Source organism: Amblyomma americanum, chromosome 8, assembly GCF_052857255.1.
Source record: "Amblyomma americanum isolate KBUSLIRL-KWMA chromosome 8, ASM5285725v1, whole genome shotgun sequence".
NCBI classification, from domain to species: Eukaryota; Metazoa; Arthropoda; class Arachnida; order Ixodida; family Ixodidae; genus Amblyomma; species Amblyomma americanum.
In genome coordinates, this window is record NC_135504.1 from 3,665,630 (window position 1) to 3,692,259 (window position 26,630).

The following is a 26,630-nucleotide window of genomic DNA, read 5'->3' on the forward strand; positions in this document are numbered from 1 at the left end:
ACTTCTGGTCGCACACCGGCAGTCCTATCAACAAGAAGCAACAATATGGCGGCCTCCATCGTGTTTCGTTTTGCAGTAGACGGTCGGCGTCGTCGGCAGTTGCGAAAAGGAACTCCTCGCAACAACACCCGTCCGTGGGTATCGCATGACACAGACGCAGTTCGCGCGTTGTCGTCTCTCGCTTTAAGCACGAGGTCAGCTGCGCCAGCGACGTATGTACATAGTGGCGAACATTTTAACGATCGAAGCGAATACTACCAAGTCGCGTGCAGCTACTCGGTACACGCTACATCGTTGTTGAGCGGACCGCGCCCAGTCGAGGACGCGCAATTAGTGCCTTCTTAATTAATCATGCAGCGAGTAGGAGCTAGTTTCAGGCGCTTTGCGGCGTTGTTTCGCGAGCGACCGCTGATCGCGAACATGGTGTCGTACCCTACGCTGTACGTGGCCGCCGAGTTCTCGCAGCAGACGATACTGATGCGGGTAGATCCCGACTCGCACAAGCGCTACGACTGGAAGATCATGCTGCGCTACATGGTGTTCGCGACGACGGTGTCTGCGCCTTTCCTCCACTACTGGTACCGGTACCTGGACCGCGCCATTCCGGCCAAGGGGACCAAGGAGGCCATCCAGAAGGCGTTGGCCGACCAGGCCGTGTCGTCCACCATCATACTGGCCATCTTCTATCCTGGTGAGTCTGCGCGCTGCAGTTTATCCTCTAGTCGCGAAGTGCTGTCGTGTCTGCGTTCCTTGCAATGGTACGCGTGGGTTCAACAAGCTTTATTTACCCGCGAACAGAGTTGGGTGATATAAGATCTTTTTGCGGATCTTTTTATGTCTACGTTAAAACAAAAATACTTTCACAGGGAGAGAAAAGAATAAAAGAGAACTACAACCTTTATTCGTTAAAATCGACCACAAGAAAGCGAATAAAAAGCTCTCCAAGTGAAGCTGTGCTAAAATTAGGAATTAGTCCGGTGCAACGAAGGACACACTAAGCGCCTGGGGGAAACAAAATGTAAACTAAACACAGTCGCCTTGTCGCTTTTATCGTTTGTATGACGTGCACAGAGTTCCGCCCTATTGTAATTCAGCCACGAAACCCAGGAGGAGTCGCAATTAACGAAATGCATGATTATACATGGGACAACGCGCAAGCGCACGTACCTCGATCGCCGAGAGAACCGTAGTATCGACTACCAAAATATCTAGAGTACGTTTTATTTGCTAGAAAAGACCATCAGGTTTCAACTTCAACCTGCTCACAGGCAGCTGGACCGGGTCCCGCTTTTTTTCTACTGCGCCAATAGTTGAAGTGAAAACGCGACACTTGGAGCGCGCGCGGCCTGAGCGCTGTTTTGATGCACGGTTCTAACAGGAAGATACCCTGACAGTGCTTCCGTCACTCGCTTGTTTTTAAGTGTGTCGCAGAAAAGCGAGCCCGCTCTGTCCAGGGCAGGAAAAATTGGCAGGGTTTTAACGTGCAAGCGTGCGAAAGCACGTGTTTAGCCTGGTTGGCTCATGGTTTTCGTCGGCATGTCTGGCGACAGTATTAGACACAGGTTAAACTATGACCGAGGTTAAGCTGATCTCATCTGTTCGCGACGCAGATGGAAGCTGATGAAGGCGACGATGCGCGATGCACAGCGCGAGAGTGTGTTTGAGATAAGTCTGGATGAGTTTTTTCTCCTGTTTGGATCTGCACCAAACTCTGACCAATCCCCCACCGTGGGTATGTGCCATTGCTTCAGAGGCAACAACAACAACAACACGTGGCGTAAGCGGCTGCCACGATAGCATACGGCTCTCGTGCAATGGCCAGCGAACCTGGTCTGTTCGCGCCTCCACGGGTTCGCACTCAGTCACGGCAATATTTATTTCATGGTTAGGCCCGCCACAAAATATTTGGTTGCTTCTGACCCCGTGAATTATAGTGCTTTCGTACCAAAAGAAATATAACCCATGCCTACTGCCAATTAATTCCTCAGTGGCAGCTGGTGCACAGCTGGAATGTGTATCTTTGTCAGACCCGAACAACAGTTTGGCGTGTCAGCATTGATCCAAAAACATTTCTCACGCAGAAAAAAAAGAAATAAATGCAGGCGTAGGTCCAACATTTCTTCGTCAATGAGTTTTCTCCATGATTTGTGCTGTGCGGGCATTTATGCCTCTGCAGAAACGTGCAGCAACTCTTTATGCTCGATATTTAGTTCTGTATGTGAAACACAGAGTGCATATTTAAATCCATATTACAAGTAATATCACAGTAAAGCATGAGAAACTTAATTGGGTGCTCCTTGGCCGCTTGGGAGCAGCTCATTGATTCTGACAAACCAATCAACTTGGAAGGCTGCTCAGAGCGCCGCTGTTGGTGCACAGTTCTTGAAAAGCTGACTGCATGGGAGCATAGTGGAAACTCTCGGAATTCCTGTAACGGAAGGGATACGTTCTTGGACAAATAAACCAGCCAAACGACAAAGGACAGAGAAGAGACGAGACACACACTGCGACTGGAACTAACAACTGTGCTTAATACGCGAAATTCTCCAAGCTTATCACACCGGCATGCAAGGGCACAATTGCACCAGCACGATGTCTATTTCTTTGATGGAGTATAGAACTAAGTTTCCTTTCGCACCAGTACTATAGCGCCTTGTTTGTCTGCCACCCATCGTCGTTGTGTGACTCATTGGTTGCTGTGCTGCGCATGCTCGCCTGTTTTTGTTGGGAGACGGACTTGATTTAATAAAGCACAGTTGTATATAGTTCCAGTCGCAGTGTGTGCCTCGTCTCTTCTCCGTCCTTCGTCGTTTGAGTGGTTTATTTGTTCAAGAACATGTATACCCACTGACACAGGTTGCAACTGTTCTGGAAGGGATGTGTCGTTTTATATGCACACGCATATACAATGCTTATAAATATTACAATGCATATATGCCTTGTAATGTACGCGCGATCTAACGAGAAACTAACGAGGATCTATACGGGGTCTGAAGTCGGAAACGCCTCTTGCACTGTAGAGTGGCAAGCCTACGAGAGCGCAGTGGGGTCGTTGCGGAGCCGCAGCGGAGCATGAGCAACTCTAACCTAAGTCCCGGAAGCGCTTGTGACATTTCCCTTGTCTCCGACACTTCCTTGCTTTGGATGCATGGCGCAGAGCATGCGCTGTATGTGGTGCTGACGAAGCCGGCCGGCTTGCGTCAGCTCCGCTGGTGCCGCGCACCGCACGGTCTTCAGTGCTTTAGGCCTCATCACTTTGCTGAAGCCTGTGCAACAGCAGGTTCTATTATAGCCGGCTTTCCCATCCCGTTTGAGAGAGGGAACGATAGCCGGCCAGTGCGTATACTGTCTAGGGTGCCTCTATACCAGCGCCGCCATATGGCAGTGCGCTGCATCGAGGCACCCTAAGGCCATAGTCCTTCAATTCTTCGCTAATACTGACGCGAACGACGCGCCGCTACAGAAGCAAAGGGCATGCGCAAAAAGAGCATGTGCGGTTGCAGGACCCCCCCTATTCACACCGGGAATCCGGCGTCAGATGCCACCATTCAGAAGCACGCCCACCCTGGATTCACCTCCTCACCCCTGCCCCGTTTACTCTCCAGAGGCACTATCTACCATCAACACACCCTCCACTAGCTTGCCCTCCACCCACTAGAAGCCCACTCGGCAGTGAAACGAGAAAATTTAAGAGGCACTTAATTGCATCACGCGTTTACATGTTCAGCATTAGAAGCCTTTGTGCACTATGCAGCGATTTGTGTAGCTGCGACCATGTTTAAGGGGGCTCTAATAAAGTTGCGGCATGCCTGGGATATTGAAGCACGCCGCTTCACGAATAGTGTCCAGCAAGGATTTTTTTTAATGCGCTTTGTAGAAGCTGAGTTATCTGTAGTTAAAATTTGAATTTCAGAGTCTTCGCGCCTTTCTCTCTCTCGTCACTTTCGACGCTGGAAGGCAGGCGCCTTCGCCGACCCCCCCTATGGGAGCGGAGCTTCCCGACCCGCCGGAGCTAAGCGGCTTATTGGCCGCGGCCAGGGTAGCTGCCTGACGTCTGAAAGAATCTAACCAATGGCCACCTCTCACCTTGTCTACGCAGATGTGGGGGACGGAGGAGGGTGCGAGCACGAAAAAGTCGCCGGGAAGGGCTCCCCAACTTTGACGCGCGATTGTGGGCCGTCTGCTGCGTGTAGCAGAGTATTATTTGGCTCAGGTTTTCATGGCAACGCAGTGCAGTGATTAAGTGAGTTAATGTGCTCTCCTCGGAAGGCGTTTCAGAGCCCTTTAAATGTGGACCCCTGCCCTCCCTGTGCGGCTTGGATGAAAAGTTCCGCTGGCGCGCCTCCTCTCGACCTGTTCTTGGTAAAGGACGTCTTCATGTTGTGACCAAAACCATGACAAATCTGTCATTGCTTTAAAAAGATTTTTTCTTCGGGTTGGGGGGGGGGGGGGGGGGGTTGTCTGTGGCAGCCACTAGACTCACTAAATACTTTATTTACTGACTCCAGCAGCCACGTTCCGGCCTCTCCACTGCCCAGAGGGGGATTTTCCCCTCTAAACTTTGCCACCAGCCAACCCTGGCAGGTATTCACCCGTGTACTCAACCTTACGCACGCCGACACCGGCTCATCCAAAGCGGCGGAGAAAGTCGAATTCAGCGACGCAGTGGAAAGCGAGCTGCCCTCCAGAAGCACCGCCCTCCCTCCAAGGTGGGGGCTGCCCACACCGCTACTTGCGAGAGGAGATAGCTAGAGTCACTAGAGATAGCGATAGCGCCGGAGCTAAGTATGAAAAGCTTGAATTACGTCACTCCCGCAGTGACCGCCTACCACGCAGGCACGCAGCCAGAATTTTTTTTTCGAGAGGGGTCCGAGGTAATTTGTTGCATTGGAGGGGTACGGTGTTCATGCCCACTACGGCCACTGCCAGCGGAATTGGGGGGAGGGGGGGGGGGGGCGCTGGGGCCATGTCTTGGGGACGTGCCTTGCGTTGACGTATTGCAACTATACACCGTCTCAGCGACGTCGTAAACGCCAAGAGAGAGCATTCTACCAATTTAATACAAGACTGAAACCCTTGACTAACATGCATTTGAACTTGGAGGTTGAAGCATTTAGACGCGGCAAAATTGGAAAAACACCAAAAGCAAAATCATCATTTAATTGGAAACTGAGTTTTAATGGTAAAATCAGCAAGCAAAAATCACACTGCTTACGTAGGATCGTCGCATCAGATTGTCTAATCGTCCGCCCATTTCTTTTTTTTTTGTCTTCTGGATTACACGTCCTCCATTCCAATGTTGCAGCTGCTTTTCTCCCCCCTTGCCACACACCACGCAGTCTTCGGCGGTTCTTTAAAATGACGCTGGGGACGACTCCATTCAGTTATTCTATCAGTAAAATATTATTCTTTGCCTCTTTCTGGATATGTTGAAATTTGTCTGGCAGCTAAACACCTGGTAGCACCGAAAAATTACGATAATGTTACATTTTGTTATGGTCAAATGTTATTTCAACGTGCTTAATGTCCTTTTTGTTACATAGAAACGTTAAAGTAACCTTCACCGAATATTAATAAACATCTAAACAACATAAATGTAAGATTCTCGAAAATGGCGAAGCAGCCCTGCACAAGCATGTAGGCCCGCCGGTTGTGCTGGCACACAACTTACAACGCTTTACAAGAACCTGCAATGAGGGCGACACTTCAGTTCCACTATACAGCACAACATACAACTCGTATTCACTCACCTCCGAACGGATATCATGCAGTCAAGCTTATATACCCATTACTAAGGGATGTCCCATGAGTGATAGTGGCGAGAGGGTAATAACCAAATTTTTCTGACAAAATAATTCGGCTGTGCACGCATTCTATGGTGAGTACTAAGAGATGTGGTTGCAAAGTACTGCTAGTTGAAAAACATGTTGACTGTAAAAACAGTGGGAAAGGTTCTGGAAATCAGTGCTGCAAATATATTTGTAATGTTGTTTTATAGTTACGACTCTGACATTATAGTAACGTTGCGGAGACTATATTACAATAATGTTTCTTTAGAACGTTAAAATAGCGTACTCTATATTGCACACAATGTGATTTGTTAATTTTTAGCATAATATTGGAATGGAACATACATCGCTACAGCAACTTACATAACATTTTTATAACACTATTCTAACGTTCGGTGCTACCTGGGATGGCTGAGAAAAGCGGATTAAAGATTTTTTTTTGCCACTCCATTCAAAATAAGGACCGGTTGCCGCCGCTTTGAAGTGAATCGCGATGTAGCACAGCCTCTGGGATCCGCACAGAAAATTCGGTGTTGACGCACGCAGTTTATAGTTGCTAAATCGGCCGGTAATGGCGACACCTGCATATTGCGTCTTGGTCTTTTCTAGCAGACGAAAGCTCCGTTTTCGGGGTTCCTTTTCGTTACAGTTGCAGGAGGCTGTTTGCGCCGCTGGGGTTCGAAACCAAGTCGCGGCAATATTTCGTTAACGCGACAAGTTGGGCTAGTTGGTAGGTATTCATGCTTAACGAGCGCAGAAAAGACGAAGACGCAAAGTTGTTGTTCCCCTCACAAAATGACACATACCCACAAGGAGGATCGGCCATAACCAGGCGTTGACTATTTAAATTTCAGATTGCATATGGCAAGCGTGGGATGACCTAACAAAAATTGTGTAACTCTGTTTCCGTAGCAGAGGAGGTTGCAGGAGGTTAGGCCGACCTAGCAAACTGAAAGGTAGGTAAGGGAATCAGTAAAAAAAAAAAGGAGAGATTGAGAGAGAGAGAATATGAATTGCAAAAAGTAGTTACCCAAATACGAAAGCTTTTGATGGTATGTGCAGTACGAAAGCTTATGAAGGTAGACGTTTTGATTCTAGGAGATAATTTTGAACGGCAGAGCAAACATTCCCATTGGTATGGCCAAGCATAGAAGCGCCAAGGGACAGAACAACCGCAGAAGACAGACGAAAATTGAGATTCTGCATTGGACCTGTAATAGATAAAGAACACGACACAAGCGTTCAGTCTTCTTCTCTGCCGTCTTCGTCTTTTCTGCGCTCGTTAGCCATCAATATCTGTGCAGGTTGGCCAAGGTCACCCTCATTCAAAGTCTCGTTTATTTCTCACCATTTCCCGCACCACATGACTGACTTCAGAGGCTTCACCGCCGTTTTCGAGGTTACGAGGCCAATAGTGCTCTCGCACTAAACCGAAATTATATATATATATATATATATATATATATATATATATATATATATATATATATATATATATATATATATATATATATATATATATATATATATATATATATATATATATATATATATATATATATATATATATATATATATATCAGCAGATAAGTTAAATGAGATGAGGGGCCCGTTTGAAAAACTTATGAAGGGAGCTAACAGTCACCGAAACCAAGGTGCATAGAGGAATTTTTTTTTATGTGTTGTGCTTATCAGTGGGATATTATAGTGCTTAGATTAATAAATCGCTTAAAGAAAATTACTTATAAAGCAGCAGAAAAAACAACCATGCCGCCGGTGGGATCCGAACCCACGACCTCCGAATATCGCGTCCGGTGCTCTTACCAACTGAGCTACGGCGACGGCTGTCCAATCTGCTGCTCTCGTGGGTATTTATGTTCATTGGGTGTAAGCGAACCTTGAGAGTGTTCACCAGCGCTACCCTCGACCATAGCGGCGGACGTAGCACGTCCTGTAATACCGCGAGTGTGACATAGACCGTCATCTAACGGCGAGGGCGGAAACTGTGCGAGAGCCCTCATAAGCTACCTATGGCATCAAGACTGCCAGAACCGAGACCCTCGTTAAGCTATTAGCAGATAAGTTAAATGAGATGAGGGGCCCGTTTGAAAAACCTATGAAAGGAGCTAACAGTCACCGAAACCAAGGTGCATAGGGGAATGTTTTTTTTTATGTGTTGTGCTTATCAGTGGGATATTATAGTACTTAGATTAATAAATCGCTTAAAGAAAATTACTTATAAAGCAGCATACATAGCAATAATATATGTGAAAGAAGAACACTGCACCACTAAGTCAGACTCGTGGAAAGAGTGTGTACCATGTTATTGCGGATTGTTCTTTAGGCTCTTTCCGAACCCTTTTATGTGCGCCGTCATTACTTTTTTTTACTTGTTCTGTATTCAACCCCACTGTGCAGAAACATTTTCCCGTTTCCTTTCGAATTCAGTCTGCGTGGTGAAAACATTCAGGGCGAATTGCCTGTTTTTATCCCCGTAATGAGGACATATGCGACAAGGGCGCACCATGCATTCCTGCTCGACTACAAATTAAGCGTTTCTTGCTTGGCACAAAGCCAGGGAGGCAGGGTTTTCGCCTCGTCAACAACACCTGCAGCGACGATCGAGTACCGCGCGGCAGTAAGCTTCGCACGCGCGCCGTCGAACTGCGGGTTCAACGAACGCTGTTTCAAATATGCTCGGCTTTCGCAAACTCCGATTTTCCTCCAGCCGCTCGCTTTGTGTGTTCATACTTTGAGGTGTGCCGTGGGTAAGAAAGAAGAAAAAAAACACTTGAAGGACGGTTACTACTGCGTATGTAGTCGAGAGGCCGACGGAAGTCCCCGTCTGGTCGAGTTCGAACCCAGCCGCGGCGGCCGCGTTTCGATGGAGGCGAAACGCGACGGCGCCGACGGTGGTCACGTTTTGTAAATTCCGAAAACATTAGGCTAATAATAACGGCCCGCGCTACAAATATCACATTTCAAGCAGGCGCCTAACTGTAATTGTTAAAACTACAGAAATTCGTTAGCCACCTTACTAATTAGCGTGATACACCTTTTTTTTTATGCCCGCCAACACGCTATTTCTGTGCCGCAGAAGACATCTGTGTACCTCAAAACGCTTATTTTTAAGAATTAGTGAATGGCTTCTCTGAAACATCTGGTATACTCATAATTTGTAGCGCGAGAGCTTTAAAGACCCAGTGTCGCAGAAAAGCCAGTGTCGTTGGCCGTGAGCGAAATATCCACTAAAAATTCCCAGAGAAGAAACATAGGGGGCAGGTGAGCCACCTATTTCACGCGACCTTATGACGCCATCACAACCTACCGACCGGATTGTGAACAAACTACCCACTGTGGCAATTGGCAGTTAAAACAATGATCAGTTGCGAGATGTTGCTCGGGGAGAGCAACCTGGGTCTCGCCAGCCCCACCGGTGGCAGCACCTGTCATCACAGGGCAGTGGCGCATCGCTTAACCGCTGGCCCACTGCGCCAGGAGTGGTATGAGGACTCCCAGCGATCTATGAGTGTAAAATAGGGGATGACTAATGCCGCTTATATATGGGCATTAACCCATTAATGCTATCGCGTCATCGCGGCCTTTTGGGAACTGACTTCGCTGCCACGAACCTTGTGGTCCACGTTCGGAGTAGTTTCTGGAGGACATATTACTGCTGGGGCTCCCACCAATACTCATCCTCGAAAAGCAGCGCAGCTGTTGATCCCTTCATTTTGCTCACCAAGGGTAAAAAGAACTGAGCGAACCGTCATACAGTATGCGACCCCTGTGGAGCCTACGACGGTGTGTTCGGGAACACGACTAACATATGCGCATACCGAGACTAGAGAAGCATGTGCGAATTTTTACTCTTTTAAGTTTTTTTATTATAATCTTCAACCCGCCCTTAAGGGCATAGGGTTCGTCATTCAGCCACAATGACTTCAGCCGTAAAAATAAATTGTTCTTAGCAGAAGTGCGAGAGAGCAGCATGTGTGCGCAATCTGGCTACAGTAGACGCTAGCGAACGCGGCAACGCTCTCTATCTCTTTGCTGGAGCTTATCCGTCTTGACCGCGAGATAACTGCGAAGCGTGTCTGTTTTATCGTCATTTTCTTTCATTGTTTACCGGTGTATAGGCACACTGTGACAAAGTTCAATGTTTATGCAAGCTTGGAGCATGCAAAACTGCCTATCTACATTGGGCTTGCTGGCTGATCAGGTAGCAGGGGAAACATTGTTTGCATGTAAGAACTCAGAATGCGCTCAACGAATTTTGAATTCGTAAATGCAACTAACTTCGCCTATAATTTTGGACAGTACAAATAGCGCGCATTAACAAGATTCTTACAGTCAAGGTAGCTATAAGTCACGCGTCATATTACTTATCCTGCTGATAAAATGCATAAAATCGTCGCCAGTTTCATCAAATGCATGCAGCTACACAAAATTGCACCATCTCCCTCAACCTCCGAGACAATCTCGAAGATTCCTACTATAAGCCCAGCCGTACGGTCACGCTCAAGTGGATAACTTGGCCATTCAGGGATTGCCGGGAATGAACTGGCCATCCCCTGGGTCAGCCCACCGACGAGATATACAGTCTCCGAACGGAAAGAAAAGTAAAAATGGAGTAAGCTGTCGTATAGCGCACACCCTTTAGCTACCTTTCTACTCCCATACAGGTGCATTCCTGTTCCGAGTGTGTGATAGGCATCTGTGTACATGTATAGGGCGCCTTGAAGCGCTACTACGCAAGCAGCTTGGCGATGTCCTCACTCGTCTTCCGACGCCGCATCCCTCCCTCTCCTACCCACTGCCCTGCGAGGGAAGGTGCCTCCAAGTGGGCCTTGTGCGGCCCAGGTTGCTCTTCCCGACTGCCACGGTGGGGGGCAGGTTGTGATGACGCCGCAAGGTCACGTGACCTACCTGCCTGCTAGTTTGCTCTCTGCAGGGGACCACCATCCAGAGCCATGCCCGTGGTTTCTCGCTCACAACACCCGTCAACGCCGGATTCTTTTGGACAACGGGGCCTCTAACACGTTCAGTCCCGCGGCCTTAATAATACGGAGCACGCTTCGTCGATAGAACTCCTCGCACACCTACTTGGCGATAATTAGGAGGTGCTTCATATATATATATATATATATATATAGGCTAGAAAGTGCTGCTGGAAATCTAGCGTTAATTCAATTTCAATTCAATTCAATTCTTTTATTTTACCAGAATTAAAGGATCCTGGTAAGGGTCAAGAGCTAAAAGCTGTCTCGACAGCTTGACTAGGCCCATGACCCCCTCTACAAGGCAGTAGTGGTTTACAGCAACAGGTAGTGTCCATATTAATTAACATCAATTAAGAAATGCAAAGAACAATGAGTTATACAATAGGAGAAATGCAATTTAATTATTAACTAAACAACATATGATTTCAAAATGTGTCTACAAAAACTGTACTTATAGTTTTGAACACAGCACAATACCAACAAGAGAAGTTAAACAGACAGAAATATAAAGAAAAATAGAATACATACATGTTCTTGAAAAACAGCACTTGCAAATGCAAAGGTAAACACGCATAGCATTCATTCTTTGAATCGAAAAAAACATTCTCAGTTCTTTTACGCCGCAACTCATCACTCATTTATGCTCATTTAGAATAAATGGCAGATTATGCTGTAGTAACTGAAATTTATAATTATTTCGAAATTTCGAAACTCAAGCAACCTTCGTATTTTCTCTGCGTAAGGAGGAATAAAATTTCAAACGTCCAAGTGCTCTCCGCATTATTTTGGCCTCGCTCCGTGCCTGGTAGTATCTGCATATTCTTCCGAAAATTTTCCAATGTTTCCGAAAAAGAATTTTTTTTTTTTGCCTGTTATTTATCCGGCATTCAGAATTTCTGGAAATATTACATCGCTACTGCCGGGTACGCCAGGGCGCCTCGCTGCGTACTGCGGGGCACACACGTGCGGGTTCCAGCCCACATGTGTTCGGCTCTGTGCACCATGTTTCACAGCACTCCGAACACAGCTTGCATTGTCGTTGTTATATATACTGACGCTTTATTGTTTGCGCCAGCGCCTGTACTTTGCACACGCCAATTAGATGGGCAAACGTTGACTCTGGCGCCATGTACACTTTTTCCGTGCTCCGCGAGACCTGCGTCTAAAGGTCGCACTGCAGCTCCATCATCGGATGGCTCATAACGATGCATTCCGATGAAGGCGCAAGACCAGGTGACCAAACGGTGCCAGGGCGAATGTGATTTTTGGTCGGCGTGAGGTGTATTCGAAGACGCATTTTCCCTAGCATTTTCATGCCCAACAATTTCAATTTTTTCGCATATTGTAATATTTCAATATATAATAATCAATGTGTCCGCAGATCTCCCGTCGACAGGCTTGCATTTTTTTTTCTATTAACGCTTTTGCTATCGTCAAAAGCGCTCCCCATTGGCTTTCTATGGCAGTCTTAACTGCTCGATGCGAGCAATGGAAAAACTTTGAAAGATATTGCTAAACATAGGAAGAATGGATCATTACCTTCAATATTTCCATAACAGTACGTTACAATTTTCCAATATTCAAAAGTTTTGTCCAGTAATGTTGGACATGACGTGCTGAGCACCAGGCGATCTGGTACCCACCGGGAAACCAGCGGGTGCTCAATGGGTTGCGCCTCAGCTCCGTTAGGTACTCTTTCATTGCACTGAAGAAAGCGAATGCTTCGGGCAGAATGAAACGGCAGCTTAAAGGACGCTTTCACTTCGCTAAGGGAATAGTTTCTGCTCTCCGCAGCGTGCTTTCCCTTAATACGGCTACTCGGAATTGTGGGCTACACCGAACTATTTTCCAACTTTGCTGCTAAATTCCACGCGACGATAGTGGACAGCATGGCGAGGTAGATAGATTGCAACGAAGGCAGAGTGCTCGGCCAGAGAGATTGCGATCTGACCTGCTACTGTGTACTGGGGAAGGGTAGGAGGAGGAGAAGAAAGAGGGTCCTGATGGGTGACGATGTGGTGAGAAAGGAGATGAGAGTATGTGCACGCACGTTTGATGGCATCGTCATGCTGCCTCGACTCGCGGTTGTGCATGACGAATTGTTTGTACTGCTTTCGGCTGCTGGGAGCAAGTCGAGGCATATGCTCGCAAGCTATCTTTCTGCCTTCCCTATTGCATAGTTTGTTTCGCTGTTCCACTACAGGGACACTCCAGATGTTTATACGCCGGGCTTCTCAGCCCTCTGGCAAGCCAGCGCCTTATCACTTCGGAGGCTCGCGTAAACTGAGATGGCGAGAGGGGATAAACAAACAAGAAGAAAATCTCGGTTTTGATTTCTCTTGCAAGGGTCCATCTTGCCGCCGGACGCGTCGGATAGATACTGCTGCAAGGCTACAACAGCCCTCCGCCTCTTCCGTGGGGCATTTAACGTAAGCGGCAATCTTCTTTCGCCTAACTTCCACTACGGTGACGCCACCAACGGCACTACTGCTCGCTCTGCCGTTGCGAGAGCGCATGAAGAAATGGAGCAGGAGAGGGAGAGGATACACATAAGCGAGCGAACTGAGCGCAAGGGTGTGAGAGATTACGTATAGGAAGAGGGAGCCCCTCGAAGTCGAGGAGGCTTTCCTCCCCCGCTCGTTCCCTTTCCCTCACTCTTTTTACTCGACTGGCCGTCTGGAGGTCGTATCAATGATTAGCCGCGGAGGAGACTGGACGCCGCTGGCTGCGACGACGCGGGGCAGAAGGAGAGGCGGCACGGACCGTCGTGTCACAAAACCTGTCTCTCCTAAAGCCCGTTTCATACCGGCGCAGACTGTATCGGGACTAGCGCGACGTTGGAGAAACTTTTTGGATCAACCAGTTGCTTGTGTCCTGTTGTACGACAATCCGGTTACCCCGCGCGTGGCTCTACCAGCTCTGTACGCTTCGCCTGCTGCTCTTACGTCTACGAAACTGCGTCGACGACGAATTAACCTGCTGTAACTGCTGCGTGCGGACAGGACAAGGACAACTAGGAGCTCAGCCATCTGTTTCCGAGCGCGTTGTTCGAGCGTGTGTTTCAGTGACTATATATATATACACGGTCTTGAGCACCTGTTCTGCAGAAACTCAGCGGGGAGGAGCAGCAGGCGGCTGCATTTGTATAGCTCTTCTGTTGTTTTCGCTTGATTTATTGTTAATTACATTTTTTTTTTACTTTGTTCGCCTCTCCGCTGCGCCTGGCTACTGTAGCACTGCAAGGAACGGGTGTGAAAAGTGCGCTCTTCTTGTTATTCTCAGTTCTTCTCGAAAGTTGTGAGTTCACACAGTTCCACGTCGCCTTATATTGAAACTCTACAGGGTGACTTCAAAGTGCTCCGCGTGTTACGACCTTGTGGTATACACACCGTGCGGATTGCTTTGCCTTAGTATCTGTGTGCATTGTGGCCACGGTTCTCAAGGATTTCGAGTCTGGAACGAGTGCATCCCCGTGACACTGCTTCGTTATTCAAGAAACCAAATTGAAACAAGTGCAAAACTGAGAGCAAGTTGTTCTGATTTCGAAGCAGCTGCCTTCTGTTCACACGTGTTATCGGCCCTGGCGCCTGGAGTTCTTGCCTCCAGGATTTAATATACTTTCTCTACTCGTGTCCCTACGTCACCGCTTCCAACTTGGGCGGGCGCCGAGGGACCACCCTGAAGGCGGTGTCCGTGAAGATATGCCACTGGGTTCTTCGTCTTGATTGCGTCTTCCAGACAACCCTTCTGACCTGAAGTACCGCTCTCAACTAAGTTACCGCTTTGCTGAAACGGCTGCTGAAACCATCTGACGTGGTACACCCTGTCTAGGAACGTTGTCGAATCTTGCACTGGCTGCCATCTGTTCCCCGACCGGGAATCCCCGTTTCCGAAATTGCCACCTTCGCCAGTTTGCTCGTCGTCGAATGAAAGAACAACAGGCAATCGTAGTTCTTTGAACACACTTTGTTCGATAATCTGCTAGGCGAGCTCACTGGCAGCACTCAAAGACACCATCGAATTGCGTACGCTTTGTAATACCAGTGCTATGAATTTATGCTGCTGAAACTCATTGCATTATTGACTGCCCTTGCTTTGAGCGTACGTGCGACAACAACAATCACACTTCTGTGAGCACTTCGTGTTCGGTCGCTGGTACAGTCGGCACGAGACCAGGAGCCACGGACGGCAAGGCGCAGATTCTTCCTTCGTGTTGCATAAGCCATTGCATCTTCCACGTCACGATAGCTGCATCTTCGCTGGCACACCTCTAGTCACTTGCGAAAAGGACTGCTCCGAAGCACCAGGATGCAGAACATCGTGGGCAGGGCGCGGACACTGTTCAAGAGTCGGCCATTGTTGGCCAACGTCGCGTCCTTCGGCTCCATGTACGTGGGGGCCGAGGTGGTCCAACAAACGATCCTGCAGAAGTTGGACCCTTCGGTGCGCAACTACGATTGGCCGCTGGTGGGCCGGTATGCCGTGGTGGGCACCGGCATCTACGCGCCGGCGCTCTTCTACTGGTACCGGTACCTGGACCGCGTGCTTCCTGGCAAGCTGATCGCCGTCGCAGTGAGGAAAGCGGTCATCGACCAGGTCTTCGCATCTTCCACGCTTCTGGTGGCGTTTTACACCGGTGAGAGGAAGCGCATTGCGACAAAGCATTGGGTGCAGACATAGGTGCAACACGCTGAAAGAAAAGACGTACCCTGGAAAGAAAAACGCGCTCAAGGTGCGCACAGTTCGGGATACCCGGTGACTTCCAAAATGTTCCACCAGAAAAGGTGTAAAGCGGGTGTAGAAATGAGGTAGTTCGCCGCCTACGAAGCATTGATAAATTACACTTCGTTAGACAAGTGAGAAATTATGCTAGCTAACAATGTAGGTAAATTGACAGCATGTATAAAAAGAGCACGCTATCAGTATAGGAACCGAACCCACGACAAAACTAGAGTGTGGTTGTGTTGATAACGTTAGGCATCACCGTACTATTTTGTGCGTTTTTTAAGTGGCTTCGCGTCTGGTCGTTAACGGCGGCGTTGTTTATAGCAACGCATGCTTATAATTTCCCGTCACAAGTGGCGTATAGCACTGACATCAACTGATCTGTGAATAAGCTGGAAATGGGTGTTCGTCACCGCGGTTAGGTTACAAGGTGTTCGCTTCTCAACAGTATACGGGCAGTCAGTATAATGATGCCAGATAAAAGCAGACGCGTGTGAAGTCTGATGCGGTATGAATAGGGCGTTTACTCTCATTTTAACGCGATATATCGTTAAAGGCCCCGTTATCGGCGTCGTGAGCGAAAAACAGGATGGCCCAGGTGACCACCCGCCGGAGAAGCAACCTAGGGTGGGCACCAAGGTCACGTGACCTTGTGGCGTCATCGCAACCTGCCCAGCGGACTGTGAACAAACATACCACCATGGCGAATGGCTGCTTAATTAATGATTTATCGCGAGAGGTTGCTCGGGCATAGCAACCTGGGTCGCAAGTGACAAGCCCCACCGGTTGCAGCACATTTCATCGCAGGACAGTGGCGCATTCCTCAACCGCTGCACCACTGCGGAAGGAGTGATGTGAGGACTACCAGGGACCTATGAATGTAATGTTGAGAATTACTAGTTTCGCATATAAGGGCATTAACTCATTATTGCTATCACGCCTTAAGGCGGAGCTTAAGTGTTCCCTCCAGTTTCTTTTCGTGAACTAACCCTATTCTGTTAGGAGCCCATAGCGGCGCTGGAGCAGAGCATGTGCCCACACGGCGATGTGCTCTTGTCAGCACTATCCACTGACTGACGGATTGATTCAGGCACTTGCCATACACTATTGTAAATCGTTCTTAAACTTATGGCAGGAGGAAGGAGGTTTGGGTTAACTCCTTGCGGTTGGGAGTTGGTACAGAGCAGCACCGTCCTGCGGAGCTTGCTAACCTCTGCTAGAGGTTTGCGACCTGTTGCTTTTTTGCAACCTACGGCAGACTTTCATTTGTGCAATGCCCTGCAATGGTCAGTGAATATGCCACAGCGACTCTTCAGCGGCGATATCGCACTGGAAGCGTCTTAGTAGGAAAAGCAGATCTATATACCGAAGGCCCGCGTGCATGCTTTGTACGCAGTCGTGTCTGCGGATAATCGTCATTGCAGCCAACTCACCATGAGTGCGCAATGCATGGCGCATCCAGGCTGTGCTATCATAATCACCAGTTAACGGTCACTACAAGAAGAAAGTCTTCCCCAGTGACTCATGTCCACATTATTCCTTCGAGTCCCTTAGCCTCTGTTTCCCTTCACTTGTCGTCCACACTATCATCTGACGGCATCCTCGATCAACATGCGCCAGAGTTGTCCCGAAACCAGTGGGGTGCGCAGGAGCACTGGTGTTGTTTATTCACGACGCTATAAGAGACCACCGGCGGGTGTCTTCTTTACGCATTGCGTGCCTCACCCGGGATACAGGTATTGCTTGCACCTGTTCGCCGGGGGAAAGATCTTTGTGCAGCATTTGGGAGTATGCGGAAACAGAAGCAGCTCGGCGAGTTGGGATGCTGTCGTGTTGGACAATTAAACGGCGCAAAAAATACCAGGAAAAGAAACGACGAGATGAGCGCTGTACTCTCGACTGAAACGTATTCCCGCGGACAGAGAAAAATTGCAGCTGCACCAAGCTAAAGCAACAAAAAAGTACAAACAAGAAAAAGATATCAATAGTACATGCGGAGCGAAACCTGCTGACTGCAGTCCTGATTGTGCTTAAGCGACAGATGGCTGGTTGACACATTTTTCTTCTCGTCTTATAAAATCTACACAGCCTGGATAATTTCTCGATTCATCTGATTAAAGTGAACTGAACCTTAATGCACCTCAACCTCAATTAACCTCAAGCCGTTGACATACACTGTTTTTCACTAATAAGAGGCGCGCCTGGTAGCTCAGCGTATACCGCATTTACTCGCATAACGAAAGTACCCCCCCCCCCCCCCCCTTACTGTAAAGTTCTACTTTTGCTTCCCTCGCGTAATGAACGCACGCATGTCTCTCAGTCTGCTGACAACGATAGTGGATGGCAGCAAAAACCCCGTTTTGAACGCCTAAAAAACTACGCAATACTTTAAGGCCCAATCTGCGGGTGTCAAGCCCACTAAAACTCCTACGAGACGAACTGCCAGAAAGAATGAAATCTGAACACCAGTAGCAACTACGCCTGCTCCCAAAAGGTAGCTCAGTTCGATGGCGCCGCTACACGAGTTGTACTTGCGAGGTGAAGAACTAATTTCGAGCAAAGTCGTACCGGCTGAAGTGCGCTTATTCCATCAGCCTGCTCTCTTGTCCTCTTTCGTACCGCTGCAGACTTTTACCTCGCGTAATAAATGCGCCACCCAAGATTTCAGATTTTTCGGCAAGAAAATTTCGTTCATTATGCGAGCGATTAGGCGCGTCAGTGCATGATCAGTGAGGCGGATGTCCCGGAGCTTCTATGGCAGCGCCGCTTGTGGCCTGCGAACAGGAGGCTCACGACGTTTCCTGGAGCGTGCACGACCGTAATTGCGACTCAATGCTTGAGGGCGTCTCTATAGCACATACGCTTCAAGCGAGTCCGTTGGGTCACCTTTAATTCCTCCTCTCCCTTTCCCCGTATGCTTAGTCGTGGGCCGGACCATCACTCACTCTAACCTTTCCGGTTGCCTTTATTCAACGAATCCGCCCTCGCTCTTTCCGACGATACCTGGCAGCAGCTGTTGGTGCGAACTCGCCTTGCTCCTGTGGTAGCTGAGCGCGCACGCGTATATTCACCTCGGGAGATAAGATAGAGCGCAGCTTACATATGCAGTCTTGCACACCGATGCGAGATTAACTGGCATACACTTTTGATAAATGAGTGAAAGAGCGAATCGTTTTCTTTATACGTACCCAAGCAATATGGATGATTTCGTTTTTTCGCTTGCTGACACTCGGAACATTCATGAGGTCACAGGCGCTGGGGGTGAATCCTCACTGACGCATATGTGATCATTAATTTGAAGCTTATAGCTAATTTTGTGCAACTCGACGACGCAGCCATGTCAGAGGCATACCTTCAAATGTCACAGCTCGCGGACGCAGTAACCGTTGGAGGCGCTGAACGGTCTCTAAATGTCACTTCTTGGAACGTTGTCGTCCTTTTCAGTGTATGTTTTTAAATTAGAGCATTTGTCACGTGGCGTTTCGTAGTTGCTGCGTTTCTTGACTACTCGCAGCGACAATGGGCATCCGATTGAATAAACATTCTGGGAATTTGGCGCCAAATTGAATGCATAAAAAATGGGAACCCCCCCCCCCCCACCCCCCCCCCCCCCAGTTTTTTGCGCTATGGCGGGGTTGCCGGTTTATTTCTAATGATGTTTTCTTCTTTTTCAGCCATGAGTGCGATGGAGGGAAAGGAGGACATCTTCGCGGAACTCAAGGCCAAGTTCGTGCCAACGTACAAGGTACGAGGCGCCGTGATCTTGTAGGCTGTGTACCTCGTCGAGATCGCCAGTCTTGAGGACTGGGCATATACATATATGGATGCCGTGTTGATCCGCCAACATTTCCCGTCCTATGTTTTTAAAAAAGCTTTATAGTAAAAATTAAGTTGCCTTTCCTTAACACCCAACGATTATTAATGCTGCACTGAATATTAGCGAATGCTTCTCCGAGGCTTCCGAAATTTCTGGCGGGTGTACGCGTCAGTCTTCTCAATCCCAAGCAGCTGCATGACTTTTTGTGCACGAAATCTGCTGTATACTGAGCCGGTTCGCGGCAGTGACGCGAAAAGCATCGCGAAGATGTGAAGCACACGCCGAGGGCGCATTCATAGCAGCAAGTAGAAGCAAGGACGCGCGCGGGTGGAATTACGCAGTGTTGCAATGCGGTTCCTGTGGCTGCTGGGCGGACATTATGATGGCCGATGCGCATGCATACATATCTGCAAACCGCATTGTGCTGAAAACGCAGCGAACCGTGTTTCAGCTCGCCGTAACTTGTGTAACTTGCTGCCGTAGAAAGCGACTCTTCGCTTCATTATCGAGCGTACAGTCTTCAGCGGAAAGCGTTTATTCCGTTCCCGTCACGCAAGCCAATCGCCTGATGTGCCTGAAGTTATGGGGGGGCGGGCTCCAAGTTCAATTCAGTGGTATCGATATGAGACGACCTGGTTTCTATGCAGCGCTACAGTATAGGTCTGCAATGAGACACTCGTCCCGTAAATTTTTACCGGTGACTCTACATCAGTGACCGGTGACTGTACTGCACCGGTGACTGTACTGAACACGACATGTCCCGCTGTACGTCATCGCCTCACAAGACGCGAGCGCCACAAAGTATCTACCGTGCGGAAATAACTACACGACAAGCTTCGGCTTGCATATATCTTGGCCTATTCGTGTAGCCTTGACGGTTGTGCCGAGGCTTGTGTCATTTTAGACCAGAGCCCATCAGAGGTGGTGTGCTAATTTTCGCCGGGCTTTGAAATGCGAAGTCGTTCTCGTCGAGTGTCTCACATTTAACCTCTGTTTCTACGCTGCAAACAGCTGAACTGAGTGCGTCACGTTAACGGCTAATTTTTTGTTTGCTTCCTTCATATGCAGCTGAGCTGCTGCTTCTGGATCCCAGCGCAGTGCTTCAACTTCTTCCTGGTTCCCCCGCACCTGCGCGTCGTGACCGTGGGCATCTGCTCCTTCGCCTGGGTCAACATACTCTGCGTGATGAAGCGCATGGTGAGGACCCCTTGCACGGGCTTGGCCATCTGTCGCCTCCTATTCGGTGTGAACCAGGAAACGCTGTAATCATCATAAGCACAATGGCACAATGGCCTGATTATCTTCACTGAGAGACAGAAGCTAGCAGAAGCTTTCTCAACCCAGCCCCTGTCGTAGTAAACCTCCAAACCTCGTAGTTTCACGCTCAGCGTTTATTTATTCTAATACTTTCAAGGTCAGAATGGCACGACAGAAAGGAGTGGTGAGTTATTACTTGATTTTGCAGTACGGAACGATGAATAAAATAATAAGGCGCCTTGGATGGTGATCTTTGAGTTAGCACAGTCAAGAGCGGAGACTGTGGAGTAAAGAAGGCGTTTTTATTCTGTGGTGGTCCTTGGCATAAGCGAATAATAATAAATTCTAGCGCGACCAGATGGCACGTCAACTTTACCGCCTTTGAGCACGCTTCTTTCCTCGGTACGAGACTTTGCTGTTAAGGAACTGCCGGCTTGTCTGCACGTTAAGCAGGGCATTATGTACATTTCCTGCCTGCTCTTAATTTCTGCTGTTACCTACCAGTGTATGTTCTGTAACCCAGTGTGCTTTTGTGACTGACATACTACATCGCCCGGCAGTCAGCCCGGAGTGCGGCCAGTGTGGGCACCACAAAGGCGTGCATCTGCTTGTAGTCGCTTGGCAGAATTTGGGACTGATGACGTCGGTGGCTCGGCCAGCATGATGGCAGCCTGTGTGTGCTGGCCTTACCCTGAACGTAAGACAAGAGCCACGCGTTTCCTGCGGTGTGGCAGTGGTCTTCATGTATTGCAATCTTATGTGATCAGTACCCGTGATTTGTTTTTAATGCGGTATCATTAGGAGGACCATGAAGGCGAAAACCTCCACTTGCCAACCGTGGCCGGTGGTGTGTGGGGATTTCCCTCTGTCCACTCGTAGGGGAGAGGAGGAAGGCGCCTGACTAAGAACGACGCAGCAAAAATTAAAATGACTATAGAACGACTCCGCAAAAACTAATAAAAGAAGCGATAGCGAATACAAACGGAATAAGAATGTAACCAGAATTGTAATATATTCGGTATTGAAATAAAATCACAAATGAAATATACTGGTGGGTGAAAGAAAAACGCTATCGCATTTCCTCCGCATCAATCCAGTTGATCGCCTCTCACATTTTCGTCTTTCCTTCTTTCTGCACAGACAATTAAGACGCAAAAGGAGGATGCCTAGGGCGCCTCGGAGGGAGCGTTCACATCAGGGCACCACCATCGCTACTGGCGACGTCAGGCGGGCCGAGCCAAGGCGTGACGTCATCGTTTTCGGAAAAAGAATCAAACCCCTTGGACCAGTACGGCTGACAGACAGAGAAGAGTGCGTAACAACCTGTTTCGGTGCCTCTATAGTCGACGGCATCAACCAAGACGTCCACTCACCGCGTAATGCCTTTCCTGGACCAACGATTGAGAAGTGCCTGTGAACAGTGTACAGTGGTGCAGGTAGTTCTATGTTGTGCGCTCAAATTATATGCCTGTATGCTCAAAGAGCCGCAGCGCTGCAGTCAGCGAAGCTTTCCTGACAATGTATACCGCTTGGACGCAGAGTGATGTATTTACGTCAGTGCGGAGTGTACCATATGTTATAAGCGATCCCGTTTCGAGGTTAGGGTCTTGTTTTGCTGGGCTCCATATGTTCCTATCCGGAGGACAGCACCTTGCACATTGTGCGTTGCCACTCAACAGTTTACTGAAAGGTATGAAAAGTTTACCTTGAAAATGCGTGAAAGTCTCTCTGTAACGGTGATTCAGCACTGTTTCAGTGGTGACCTTTTTTTGCACTACTTCACGGTTTTCCAGAAAACAGGGAATGTAAGCGAATAACAGACCCACCGCGGTGGCTCAGTGGTTAGAACGTTCGGCTACTGATCCACAGTTCCCGGGTTCAAACCCGACCGCGGCGGCTGCGTTTTTATGCAGGCAAAACGTTAAGGCGCTCGTGTGCTGTGCGATGTCAGTGCACGTTAAAGATCCCCAGGTGGTCAAAATTATTCCGGAGCCCTCCACTACAGCACCTCTCTCTTCCTTTGTTCTTTCACTCGCTCCTTTATCCCTTCCCTTACGGTGTGGTTCAGGTGTCCAACGATATATGAGACAGATACTGCGCCATTTCCTTTCCAGAAAAACCAATTATTATTAAGTGAATAACATCGCAGCCGTGCACTGCGTCCATGTGCAATAGTATCTGTAACTAAGGGCCTACTTAATCTACAAAAAGTAAGCTGTAGGAAATAGAAAACCAGTAATTACTGCAAGTGCGGATTTCTAAAGGGCTCTCAAGAACCGTTGATTACGTTCAACGGCATTGCGTAACGCAAGCCGCCCACCGGGCGCGTAGCCAGAAATTTTTTTTCCGGGAGGGGCTCAAGACAATTTTTTTGTTCCGGGGGTGGTGGGGGGGGGGGAGGAACCTCGTACCCCCCCCCCCCCCTGGATATGTGCCTGTCGCCCAAGTTAATTATATATCCTTAATTAGAGAGAAAAATTAGTAGAATGCAGAATGAAGGTTGTCCGAAGGCTCACGGACGCCGGTGCTACCGTTCCACCCAATTACGTAACACTCTGACCAGTATACTATAGAAGTTGACTGGATGTCAACGTTGCTTTTTGCTGTAGCAACGACACCATGCATATACCTTCGTACCTCTCGCTCTAGTGCCTTTGCCCTCGCCTTTGTAGTGCCTTGCGTCTACACTTTTTAGACAACTTTTTGGAGAAGTACTGCTAAGCGGCTTTGCGTCGTTGCCTGTTTGCCTTTATGCTAGCGAGCGCCAGGGGCCTTTTACGGTAATCGTGCGCAATACGGGACCGCACAAATCGCGTGTACGAGATAGCGAGCATAGACTTTAGTAACGGGATGCGTACAGAAGACCACACCGGCCGGAGTATTTTTCTCCGAGACAAATTACTATTTACATTTTAGATTGTGAGGTTCGCTTTGTACAAACGCAAGTACACTTTAGAACTTGTTCCATTGCTCGCGAGAAGCGGGTGAACGCACAAGAATTCTCGCACGTGCATTGCGCAGGTCAACTCCTGCCACTTTTGTGCAATAAATGAATGCCCGGTCATCGTGACAACTCTATTATTGTTTGCTCAAAAAAAAAGCAAAGTAACGAGTCAACAAACAACAAATTAAACAACTGGGCGAAAAGCGTTTATGTTAGCGTTTTTCTTATGCAACGAATATAGTCGCGGACAGAGCAATGGACTATACTTCGGAATTCCGAGCAGCCTTTATGGCCTATCGCACAAGCGGAATTTTCTTGCGCTAGTATCAAACAGCGATTAATTCTCGCTCTGTAACGCGCCAGAAGAGTTGCACTGTCGAAATGTGGTCCATAATCCTCGACTGTCACTTTTTTCGCTGCCATCAGGTACAGACATAGCCGTATACTGTGTTTCCTGTACGCCGTTTTCTGTCGTCAGACACCTTTAGCATGCAGTGTACCGCGATACCGTTATCGGAGTACCGAGAGCCCGACCACCCCACTGCGCACGCGCTGATCGGTCCCGATCTGGCAGTCACTGGAGATTTAAAACTTATCCAGTGACTCTACAGCTGCCGGGTACCTGGTGCCATCTGGCGCCTTCAAGGCGATCTGCGTATGGGCACTGGCGACGCGCTGGCTTCCGGTACTCTGGTAGCAGTACCGGTAGCAGTGTACACGTTATATGCTGAAGGTGTCTACTAAGTTTCTCCAACGGCTATCTGTATTCTAGTTGACCAATAACTCTGCTTACTGCTAGGACTGAAAGATCAAACAGTATAGCGGGCGCCTTCAGGCAAGCGGTGACCGCTTTGGTGCAGAACACTCGGCGTTTGTTCGGGGCCTACACGGAAAGTATCAGACTTTTTCCTTTTTTTATGAAAAGTGATAGCTTATGTCCGCGACGCCTCACTCCCCTTCGATGTGCTCCCCTGGTGGAGTACTGCATAAAGGGAGAACTAACATATTTCTCCCGTCCGTTTGAAGAGTGTTTTGCGAGTGCTTTGGGGGTTCTTCCCAGCGGGAGTGCAGTGGGAGTATTCGATTTTAAACGGCTTTTTTTTTTTTTGACAATGGGGTTTCCTCATAAAATCTTATCTTTAGTTTGGTCGATTGCGAGTTCCCCGAAAGCGCTTGCTTATTCTCACCCTGCCTTTAGAAAGCTCGCCATGTGAACCTGAACAAATAAAAAAATAAAAATAATTAGGCTTTGCCCACCACGCGATGTTCCGGCAGGGAAACTGTTCTCTGCCCTGCTCTTTAGACGACGTATAAATTGTCCATTCCAGCTGTGATCTGAATATTGTCAAGTTATCGGTGAACTCTAATTATTCAGTGTTGACAGCCCGTTTATTACAGTAAAATCTGTATGGAGGAGGTATTTAGATGTTGGTAACGAATGTAACAGGAAACGAAATGACGTCCCTGTGTCGTGATGTCACATCATTTGGCATCACGGCGGCCACCAACACACGTATGCGTCATGACGATGGATCTGGAGTCGCATGATCGAGATTGTGACGAAACAGTATTGTTGCATAAGGCTGGCGTAGTGTGAAAGCCATTGAGAGAGCACGATGCAGCCGTTGTTTCTTCATCGCCCATTGGGGGCGAAAGGGGTGTAAACATTTTTAAGGCCGCCTGCACTTCTCGGCTTTATGTATTCGGAGTGAATAAAATGTTTTTCTTGGAAAATGCCTTTTTTTTAGTGCATTCATTCGCACTCTGTAAGCCGGCCATCCTGCGAGTATGCGACAAGCGTAGCTCGGCGATGTTTCGAGAAGACATCTCGGCTTAGCAGCGGATTTTATGGAATGCATGGAACCACAGCAGATACAAATGTGGATCAGAACAGACATACTGGATACGCACGTTACATGAAAACTTGACGGTTACGAAATCTGCCAGCTTCGGAAACTCTAGTTCGGAGGAGGCAATAGATACTAGAGGCTGAGAGAGCTCACTGAGGTGTACGATAGTTTCGCAAAAACTGTATTATATTATTCCTGCCTACAAGCACAGTAGACACAGTAAGAAATTTGGTAAGTTATAAGGGGGCCGAGGACTAGCACCCTGTGGTTTGTGTGTGCAGCCTCTTCACCTCAAGCACATTTTTTTCCTGAAGGTGCAGAGTTAAATTCTATCGACTGCGGGACGGTCTCCGGTCAGTGACGCACAGCCGTCTGCTCTGTGCACGGAACAAAGGCTCTTCCAGCTAGAATCCTTGAAATTAGGACATTGGAAATAGCTCCCGGCGCGAGCTGCTCCTATCCACGCAACGAGTGGAAGCAGCCATTCGGGATTTTGACGCAGCTTGTGCGGGTCGAATACTCGGGTCCCATCAACCGCGGCGAGCGCTACGGAGGCTGTGTCTGATGGCACATTTTGCGCGCGCGCGCAACACGGCCGTAGTGGGACCTGTCACGGCTTCACCGCCACCGTGTTCGGCGGCTTCCAGCGTGCTGCTCATGCAATTCCATCGCCGCAGTCAGGAAAGCGCGCAACTGAAAGCGCGAAAATGATCTGAAATCGCGGGTAGTCTCCAGGGGCTTTGTTTATAGCGTCCACTTTTTCCTCAGCACGCTTGCAGGGGCGGATTTATATGGGTCACTCTTGGAGGGGACGGTGGTTCCGCTTGAGCCATGCATTTCCTCGACTTTTTTAGTCAAAAAAAAAGAAAAAAGCACAATGTTCTGCATGACTTTTCTATGCCCAATTTCTGGCTCCGGGGTTGGGAGTTCTGTTGCAGCTGTCGCCAGAAAGGGCGATTTCAGACAGCTGGTATTGCTGGGAATACCGCTCGTCAAAGGAATTTGCTACTTGTTCACACTTGCTGTGAGGCACACTGGCTGCCACAAATATTAAGGCCTCATATATTCGATATCAGTTTAATGAAAATCGCAGTTCATTCAAAACGCGTCTACTGGAAAACTTCTTCTGGCGGTCCCAAACTGTACAACGCTAATTTCACCGAATAATTCTTGCAGCCAGGGCGCCACGGACCAGACTATTCGCCGACTTGTAAAGACCGCGCCGATTCAGCGTCGCTGCTCATC

General features: G+C 48.5%; 1 protein-coding gene across 2 annotated transcripts; it reads left to right on the forward strand.

Moving 5' to 3' along the window:
• The first annotated feature begins 50 nt into the window (after window positions 1-50).
• LOC144100815 (mpv17-like protein) lies at window positions 51-25,269 on the forward strand. 2 transcript variants are annotated; one of them, XM_077633682.1, is made up of 4 exons: window positions 51-691; window positions 19,192-19,262; window positions 20,403-20,531; window positions 21,732-25,269. In XM_077633682.1, exons 1-4 carry the CDS (start codon window positions 352-354, stop codon window positions 21,759-21,761), a joined length of 570 nt encoding a protein of 189 aa, XP_077489808.1. In that variant the 5' UTR covers window positions 51-351; the 3' UTR covers window positions 21,762-25,269. The 2 variants fall into 2 exon arrangements, with proteins under 2 accessions (XP_077489808.1, XP_077489806.1); XM_077633680.1 differs by lacking the exon at window positions 51-691 and adding an exon at window positions 13,506-15,428.
• Window positions 25,270-26,630: the final 1,361 nt, after the last annotated feature.

Excerpts from the sequence above, each read along its gene's own strand:
- LOC144100815 (XM_077633682.1), top strand. The coding sequence starts at position 352 with ATGCAGCGAGTAGGAGCTAGTTTCAGGCGCTTTGCGGCGTTGTTTCGC. Across the intron at positions 692-19,191 it reads ACTGGCCATCTTCTATCCTG|CCATGAGTGCGATGGAGGGA; the intron begins GTGAGTCTGCGC and ends CTTCTTTTTCAG. Across the intron at positions 20,532-21,731 it reads TCTGCGTGATGAAGCGCATG|ACAATTAAGACGCAAAAGGA; the intron begins GTGAGGACCCCT and ends CTTTCTGCACAG.